The sequence below is a fragment of the Argiope bruennichi genome, chromosome 7 (assembly GCF_947563725.1).
Source record: "Argiope bruennichi chromosome 7, qqArgBrue1.1, whole genome shotgun sequence".
NCBI lineage: Eukaryota > Metazoa > Arthropoda > Arachnida > Araneae > Araneidae > Argiope > Argiope bruennichi.
In genome coordinates, this window is record NC_079157.1 from 36,702,679 (window position 1) to 36,712,956 (window position 10,278).

Genomic DNA, 10,278 nt, shown 5'->3' on the forward strand with positions numbered 1-10,278 from the left:
CTTGGAAGAAATTTGTCATGGTTCTAATGTAACGGTGAAATTTTAATAATGTTAAATTAAGAGTTAAAGTAATATTTTTATCCATGTAGAATTTCAATAAAACTGTTATCTCTTTTCATTGAAGCTGCACTTTGATTTTGCAGAAACACGTCATTCTTTAAATCTCGCTTCATCCTAGAAAACGCGGATATTCCAAGAAGCAAAGAGGAGTATTTTTATGGCCATATAAGCATACGAACACGTGTTGAAACTGAAAGACATGCTTGAATTTAAAAGTCTTCACTGAAACCAAATGAGAGTTGTATTTGCTTTCTCATAGATTTAAATTGGATGCTTACTTTAACCGTAACTGGATAATAAATTCATAATAAATAATAAATTTAATATAAATAATAAAATATTTAATGCTTACCTTTCACACCACTTGTTTAAACGAAATGATAATTTATATGCTTTTCTCTATTTAAATATGAAATCTTTTAAGAAGGCGGCGGTAAAAAAAAAATGCTTTATTCATCCAGTTTTTAAATTCCTTAAATCAGTAACAGAAGTATGTGTAAACTATACAAAGCTTTAATGGAAGGGGAAAAAAGTATTATAGAATTCTATTTTGAATTTTAAGAAAATGAGAATGGGCCTAAAACTCTCAGAATTAAATATGTCGCAATTAGGTATTGAGAAAATCTGAAATAAGGACAATAGAAATAACATTTTCCACCAGTTTCAAAAAAAGAATAATTTCACAAACATTATTCACAAGCTTTTGCTTGTCTATCAATACATATTCTACTAAGGTTCTGAAAAATTAATCTCACAATGATTAAGTTATAATATTAATTTTTTTCTTTGTTTTTGGTATTGGTAATGACGTTTGCATGTCATAGATTTTCGAATATTCATAGATTCATTATAAACCAGAATAAAAATGACAAATAAGATTAGAATAAAATTAGATAATATTTTCATAAAATAGAATATCACATTTTCATACATGTAAAGAAAAAAAAATTCTGGTTTTTTAACAAAATAATACTTTTTATTATTTCTTTGACCACGTGAGTATGATTGAAACTTTGCTATTGATTTGATATTAAATTCCTTATTTAACAATAAATATTCCAATATGCATAAAGTATTGCGCATGATACATAGGATTTCATTGCAATCTTCAGAAAACTTATTGCTAAATTTACAAGTTACAAAAAATTTATCTACTTGTTATTAAAATTTATCTAATAATTATTCTTGTATTTTAATAACTTTTTTAATTTATCTGATAATTATTTTTATATTTCGACTAAAACGGATTATTAACTATGAGTACATATTTTTCTATCTTTTTATAATGAAAAATCAACAAAATAAGAGACATCTTAGAAAAGAACTGTTTATATCTGAGATAAGCAATACAGTAATTACATGTTAAAATGAGTAAAATCTGCTATCGAGACAATGATTTCAAATAATTCTTTAAAATATTGAATGGTCTAGGAAAATTAAATTTTGTTTAAATTAAATTGTCCTAAATATGAAACACTTATTCCATATTTTGTAACTCCAAAGTATATATCTCCAAGATAAGAAACCAAACTCAAAAATTGCCTGAATCCTTTTGAAATAAAATAAAACATTATTGAGACAATTTCTTACAATATATTAGAAAATTTATTATAGGCAGACTATACATATTTATATATTTATATATATATATATATATATATATATATATATATATAATATAGACTTTATATATTATAATTCTTCAGTTTCCATATCCGAATGTCCTAAACTTTATTTCTATTTACATTTTCCATAAAGTCAAAGAATATAACTAGGTCTAATATTTCATTTGTAGAATATAGCATTTGGCCGTATTTGTAGATTTTTTACAAAGTATTAGAAAATGTATTATAGGCAGATTATTCAAGATAAAATATTCTGAATTTTGTGTAAAAAACATTTTTTTTTGGTAAAAATTGCTTGTTGTAGTTCTCCAGTTTCCCTATCTGAATGCCCTAAGCCTTAATTCTATTTACAGTTTCCATAAAGTCAAGTAATATAAATAGGCCTAAGATTTCACATGTAGAACATAGCAACACATGTAGAACATAGCAGTTGGACGTATTTGTTGATTTTGTAGATACAACTGTTAGTCAAAATTGTCATAGGTTTTGTTTTAGAAAGAAAGAAATTGTTTTCCATAAAGTCAAGTAATATAAATAGGCCTAAAATTTCACATGTAGAACGTAGCAACACATGTAGAACATAGCAGGACGTATTTGTTGATTTTGTAGATACAACTGTTAGTCAAAATCGTCATTGGCTTTGTTTTAGAAAGAAAGAAATTGTAAATTATGAAATTACGATATTTTTTCTGCTACATTTCTGAAAAACAGATGTAGCATTTCTGTAAAATTCTCTCTCTCTCTCTCATTGTTATCTGGAAATTAATTTCATTAGAACTCTCACATCCATTATGTCATTTATTGTCTTCCTCGTGCTTCTTCATGTGCCACTTTAAATGACAAATGTGATTGAATGTGACATAACAAACGCTGCATTCGAAATTACCGTCCTCGGTCATTACGAATTCGGGATGCTCGGTCATTTGTGTTTTTAAATCAGACTTAGAATGATATATGTTACAATGTTTGCATTTTTCATGTATTTTCTTATGAAGTCGTAGAGTTGATTTTGTTTTGAAAGCTGAGGAGCATATGTCGCATTTAAGAGGCCGATAGTTGGTATGCGCTGCCATGTGGCGGGCGAGATCACTTTTAGTTTGACAATTTTTATGACATTCTACACATTTAAAAGGATTATGCTCGTCATGTATGCGCATGTGAGCTGTCAGGTGACGTTTATGCTTGTAGGTCGAATTGCAAACCACACATGTGAAAGGGCTTTGGCCCAAATCACGCTTTTCGCGATTAAAATTATTCTGCTCTTCGCGAATCTTCCCGTCCCCTGTGACACCATACTTTTCATTATAAGCTAACAAGCAAATATCATACTTATGAGGTTTTGCTTTTTGCTGTAAACTGTCAGGAGATTCAGTTACTGAATGTTTCCCACATATTTCAGAGTCGCGCTTGTGAGCTTTAAGTTTGTATTTGTACCTGAAAGCCGAATTGCAAACCTCGCATTTGAAAGGTGTTCGATCCAAGTGTCTTGCCATATGGCCTTCAAGCCCACTTTCCCTTAAAAAGATTCTATTACACTTTTCGCATTTAAAAGTGTTCTGTTCTTCATCAATCTGCACATTCCTTGTGAGGCCATACTTTTCTTTAAAAGCTGACAGGCAAATGTCAAATTTATTAGGTTTTTCTTTGGAATTTTTCTCTTTAGAGGGCAAAACATTGAGAGAATTGGGATCTATACCTTCCATGTGCATTTCAAATTCATTTGGAGTGACTCTCGATTCTTCGTTTGAATATTTTTCCAAAGCTTTTTCTGAGCCATTAGATGTGTCGTATTCTTCACTTGCATCAGAAGGCTGTACCATCTCGAACCCCAGGCTGAAAGGGGTGGTACAGTAAACACACGCGAAACTGGACTCCAGTGAGGAAACTTGAGAGTAAATTTTGCCTTGATTCTCCATGGCAAAGTATTCTTTACACATGCAGCAAATATACGAAACTTCTTTTTCCATCTTCAAATTTTAATTGTCTTCCCTAATTTTGAGGTAAAATTGCCATCACTACAAAATAGATAAATCTGCAGCAAAGAGACTGTCCCGTTTTGAAACAGAGGAAATGGATGCAAGTATCTGCAAATAAATAAAAATTATTCTCATTACAATTTAAACGCATAATAAATATTTTTATGATGAAAATTAAAAGAAAAAAAGCATATATAAAATGAGTACGATATTTTATATTGAAATAATTAAATAGAAATGTTAAAAAAGTTGCTGAATGGCAATTTAAATATTATTTCGGCCACTATTGCAAGTTAATTTTTGAAAACATACATTCAAGTTGCTGTTAATTATTTTTGTCAGTTTATGCAGAATTTTATACTTGGGAATAAAATATGATATATATGTAGTTTAAATCTTTTTAACTCATTTGGAATTCAAAAATGACTTTATTTCTTATTTGCTCACTTAGGTACATTCAGTATAGTTGCCGGGGCTGCCGAGCTTTTTTAATTTTTATTTCTCATCAGAAAAATTAATAAGGCAAAGACTGCCCTTTTAGTAAGTAAATGTAAACGAAAATAATTGGTATGACACCATATTTAAATTTTTTTTGACAACATTTAATTGAAGTAGGACGAAACATAACATACAAGAACACTATAACAAAATTTAGTACGAGAACATCATAGAGCTCCGAACATCCATCTCTTTACTCTCGGCACCTTCTTTCCCGCGGTTCTACTCCTCCACACTCTTCCCGTCAGTTCGTTTTCTGATTCTAATCATCAGCAGCGCCCTCACACGCCGCCCCTAAGAGAAAAACTGGTCTTCAAGCGACAAAAGTTTTTCTCTGACTCCTTTGGACAAAGTTCTGAACATATAAGGAAAAATATAAGAACATCTCATCCACATATTGAAATAACAATGAAAGCTCCGAATATATATATATATATATATATATATATATATATATATATATATATATATATATATGAAAAACAATTAAACGAAATATGAACATAGCATACATATATTAAATAAAAATGAATACATATATTGAAAATAATTAAACACAATAAGATTATAGCGTACATATGTTGAAATAAAAACTGAACAAAACATACATTAACACAATGATATTGAGAACCAATTTTAACAAGAAAAAGAACTAATGTTTAGTTTGTAGACGAGATAAAGCATCAGCGTCTGTTTAAGATTCCAGGACGATGAGTAATTTTGTAACTCCATCGTTGCAAAGCCAATGCCCATCTAGTTAATTTAGGATTTTTTGGATTTTTTTCAATTAAGTATTTTAATGGATTATGATCAGTTACGATTTCTACCGTAGTTCCATGGAACCATTTATCAAATTTTTTAAATCCAAACAAAATGGCATAAGCTTCCTTTTCAATGGTTGACCAATTTTTTCGAGTTTTGTTAAATTTTTGGCTTACAAATGCGATGGGTTTATAATTTCCATTTTCATCTTTTTGGGTTAGACAACAACCAACTGCATAGTCAGAAGAGTCTGAGTGAATTTCGAAAGGTTTACCAAAATCAGGGGCATTTAACGCTGTCGCCTCACATAAAGCTTTCTTCAATCTAAAAAACGATTCTTCTTCGCGTTTTCCCCAATTTACATCTCCTGATTTTTTCCCTTTGGTTAGTTCAGTTAGAGGGGTTGAGATTTCCGCATAATTAGGAATATATGATCGATAAAATCCCATTAGTCCTAACACAGATCTTACTTCCTTTTTCGTTTTTGGCCTTTCTAGTCGTTTTATTGTCGCAATTTTTTCCTCGTCTGATGCATGCTTACCTCCTCCTATCTTATGGCCTAAAAATTGTAGTTCTCGGGCCGCGAAAGTGCATTTTTTAAATTTTACAGAAAACCCTGTCTTTTCTAATTCCTGCAATACCTTTCTCAGATGAATTAAATGTTCGCTCCATGTTTTGGAGTACACTATTGTATCGTCAATGTAAGCTTGAGAATAACTAGAATGGTTTCGAAGAACACTATTCATTATTTTTTGGAATGTACCCGATGCTCCCGATACACCCAAAGGCATAACCTACCACTGATATACTCCGTTATGAGTAGAAAAAGCTGTTAAAATTTTGTTCTCATCATTCATTTTAATTTGGTAATATCCCTTTAGCAAATCTAGACAAGATAACCATTGAGCCATCCCCGCAGTAAAAACTAATTCTTGTGTATCTTTCAAGGGGTAATTAGGAACTTTTGTTACAGCATTAAGGGCTCTATAGTCAATACACATTCGAATGGATGCGTCATTCTTTGCCACACATACTATAGGATATGTAATGTCTGCATTCGAAGGTTCAATCAAGTGTAAGTCCAACAGTTCTTTCACTTGTCTATCCACCTCTGCTCTATAAGACATTGGAACACTGTAGGAATGCGGTTTACGTCTAGTAATATTGGGCAAAAGTTCAATCGCGTGCTCCCCGATTGCAACTGGTTGCACTGGTCTTTTGAATAAGGGTTCAAATTCTTTTAATAATGTCTCCAATTCTGCTTGCTGCGTAGTTGATAAATCAGGTGAGGCTACGGATTTTACTTCCTGCCAAAAGGAGTCTTCTTTCACTGGAGTATTTTAAATGTCACCAAATTCTTCTTCCCCTTCAAATATGACGTTCACACTTCCGGAGCTAATAATAAATTCTCTCATTTTATTTTGATGCACATGCCTCAGACTACCATCAGGCATCTTCACTAAAAATGAATGCTCATTCTTTCGTGATTCGATGGTACATGGACCTTGCCATCTAGCTAAAAGCTTGTTTCTAGAATCAGGTAATAGAACAATTACATTGTCTCCTGGATTAAAGACTTTCTTCGTATATCTTAAATTGTAATAACGATCCATTCTTTCTTGCTGTACTGTTGAAATCAATTTTGCTTTCTCAGATGCGTCTTCTAACTGCTTTTTAAGCTTTTCCATGTTAAGAGGTACTGGAGTAGCATCCAACTGCAAACCTTCTTCATCTGCCACCCAAGTGTTCCTCAGAATAGATAAGGGTCCTTCTGGTTTTCGTCCATATAACAACTGAAAAGATGCTACGCCGGTCGTGCTGTTGGGGACTTCTCGATAGGCCCGCAAAATGAATGGTATTTTTGTATGCCATGTACGTGGCTCTTCCAAAATGACATGATGTAGCATGTGCTTTAACGTCTGATTAAATCTTTCTAACAGCATATTCGACTCTGGATGCAATGGTGTCGAAAATCTTGGGCTGGATCCCATTCTTTTTTCAAACTCTTGTGTCAAACTAGCATTGAAATTAGTCCCATTGTCTGATGCTATTATATTAGGCACACCTGTCCGCATGAAGATGGTTAACAGTGCTTCACATGTAGCTTTGGCAGTTAAACTGGTCAGTGGTACTGCCTCAGCCCATCTCGTGTGTTGATCAACTAGACATAATATATATCTGTGACCTTTTGCACTCGGCGGATCTATAGGTCCAATGATGTCGATGTTTACCACTTGGAACGGCAATTCTGGTCTTGCCACAGGAGTAATTGGTACTCTGTCCTTTTGATTTATTCGCCTTGTCAACTGACACTCTTTTCACTGTTGACAAAAAGCTCTGACATCTTTGGATATTCCATGCCAGTAAAAAGAATACCTTATTCTTTCAGCAGTTTTTTATGCGCCCATGTGACCTCCAAATACTGAACAGTGAGCTAAATTTAGAACTTCAAGTCTACGCTTCTTAGGCAAAACTAGCTAAGCAACGGACTCCCCTAAAACTTTTTCTTTGTGAAACAAAAATTTATTATGGAAATAATATCCTTCCGACTTTTCATTTGCACATTTTCTAGCATATTCCAAATATGGACAATCCACTTGATCTTTAAGAAATTCGACCGACCTTGATAGTTCTTTAGCATTCTTTTCTGAATTTTCCACAGATAATGAATGCCCTTATTTCTTCACTTCCCAAGACTGGGTTGTCATCACTTGTTTCATCGACGATTTCTCTATTTTTAATTAACTTCGGTTCTGTGTTCTTTTCGGAAATATCAACGAAATGATTTTCTTGAACACCCTGCAACTTGTCCCTTATTTCTGGGGGCAACAGTACATCGTCCACCAGAGTAGGAGCAACTGCACACAGCACTTCTTGGTGAATCATGTTCCCGTCTTTGCCAACGATGACACCCATTGGAATATTGACAAGAGAACATTTCTCTGCTGGACCAAAAATGCCTTTTATATAAATTGAAGGCTTATCTTCAACAGGAAAATCAGTCAATATATCTCTTCTGACTACAGTTATTTCAGTGCCAGAATCAATTAAAGCTGTTGCAGGCTTTCCATTCACACTAATACGTATCCTTTCTAGATTACAAAGACCTTTATCAAGAGAAGGTCGTCTGTGAGACATCATTTTAGCCACTACTGCCGTTTCCTTAGTTACCGGTTCCGGGTCCACGACAGTTCTCTGAACATTTGCCATTCTTCTACTATCTTGATCTGAGTTCGTCTTTAAAAATCTGGGATAGAACTTCTTTACGTGACCATCCGCTCCACAGAAATAGCAGGTAAACTTTGGACGGTTTTTCGGTTCGTATCTATTCCGTGTTAAACCTTTATCTTGCTTCATCTGTTTAGGACTATTATTATAGTCTCTGTTATCACGGCTAAAGGCGTTATTTCTAACATTTACTTGTTGATGTGCCTTGGGATTTGGATTTAATGGTCTCCGATAAGTTTTTCGAATACACTCGTACTCGTCTAGCTTGTCTGCTAAATCTTGGGGTTTAATTAATGTCCCCCATACGTCAACAAAATGGTCACGAACCTCTTGTGGAACTCTCTTCTTTAGCTGATCCGTAATGATCAAATCTTTCAGTCCCTCCAAATCTGTGACATTCAAAACACTTATCCAGCCTTGAAAGTAATTTGTAACTTCATAAATGAAATCTTTCCAACTCTTCTCTGGATTTCTTTGGTGCTGAACAAATTTCTGCCGAAAACCTTCAGCATTCAATTTAAACTTCTTCATCAAGATTTCCATCACATGTTCAAAATTAAAAAATTCTTCTTTTGGAATTCTCGCGATCAGTTCCACTATCTCTGCAGGCATGAGAGGTATTAAACATGACACTCAGTTTTCCTCATCAATTTTCAACTTCTTGACTTGTCTCTCAAACAATGACATATATAAGACAATGTCACATTCTTTTTCGCCGAATTTTGGCATGGACTTGGAAATTTCAATCTACGGATTGATATGAAATTGTCCACCACTAGCTGAACTAGCATTAGATGCAGCCATTCCTGCTTCTATTTTTTCCTTTTCCAATTCAAATTCCATCTCTCGCTTTCTTGCTTCTATCTCCATCTCCATCTGTAACTTCGACTTACTCTCTTGTTCCTTTCTTGTAGAGATTATTGTTTCTAGTAAAGTTTTGACAAATTCTTCTTCATATACCTGACTGCCAGTAATTAATGATTTTAGCCCATGTACTGTCATATCAGATTTCGGTTCCTCCCCCATTTCAGTTGCCAACACTATAAGATCACACTTGATACCCTTTGCCAAAAACGCCATTATCAAATAATAATTCTAACCCGAAAATAGAAATTTACCCTGTTTCTTTTAAACTATACAATTTTTTTTAAAACGCGCAACAAGAATTATGTTACTGCGGAGATACTCTTTACAATATTGGAAAAAAAAATTCAAACGAAAATAAAGTAAAATAATAATAATTGCTAACAAAATTATCTTGATAATTTTTAAATTCATAAAAAATTATTTTAACAATCTAAAATTAAAGTACATGTTCCAAACAACTTTTGTTTTATTTGAAAACATTTATAAAATATAAAACATAAAATGTTTTATGTATTTGCGACACTCTTTTTATAATGTAACACAAATTAACTTTTGTTGTCGTACTATTTCACAACAATAAAATATAATATCTAATAGAGCACTCACTTTATACTTATATCAATAAAAAAGAAAATGCAAAAGTAATACATCTGCCATTAATAAAGATCATTCATATTTATTAAACCAGAATTATTTGTTTGAGCTATAGTCAAATGTTACGAAACAATAACTGAAAGAATTTAGTACATAAACAATCATAAAATGAAGAGAGTATTAGAATGCTTTCCCGAATAACAGCAAATAGTATTAATTCTAAGAAATATCCTTTTAATAAAAAAAACACAAATGGCATAAATTAGATGATAAAAAAACCCCCATAAATCTATTCTTTCCTTTTACTTATTTCTTGTTTTCTTTTTTTTTTAACTGCCGTCAACAGGATTCATAAAACAAGAATGATTTATCCAGAACACGGGAAATACGTATATCAATCAGAAAAGTATTATTTTTAAAATATCTTTCGTTCGGAATCGAAACGAGAGTTTTAATAGTAATTATTTTTCAACTAGATCAAGCACAAAATTCAATTAAACATATCACTTATTTAAGACAACAATCAAAATAAATTCTTTAATGTCCAGACTATCTGAAAAAAGAACATAAATATCAAACAAGTGAAACAAAAACCCGTAGAGCTTATTATTGTATTTTCCAAGAATTAATTCGTTGCAATGTTTATGGAACAATTACTTTATTATATA

General features: G+C 32.3%; 1 protein-coding gene across 1 annotated transcript; it reads right to left on the reverse strand.

Moving 5' to 3' along the window:
- Positions 1-2,479: 2,479 nt before the first annotated feature.
- LOC129975348 (zinc finger protein 226-like) lies at positions 2,480-3,601 on the reverse strand. The gene has a single exon (XM_056088411.1). It carries the CDS (start codon positions 3,599-3,601, stop codon positions 2,480-2,482), a length of 1,122 nt encoding a protein of 373 aa, XP_055944386.1.
- Positions 3,602-10,278: the final 6,677 nt, after the last annotated feature.

Excerpts from the sequence above, each read along its gene's own strand:
- LOC129975348 (XM_056088411.1), bottom strand. The coding sequence starts at position 3,601 with ATGGAGAATCAAGGCAAAATTTACTCTCAAGTTTCCTCACTGGAGTCC.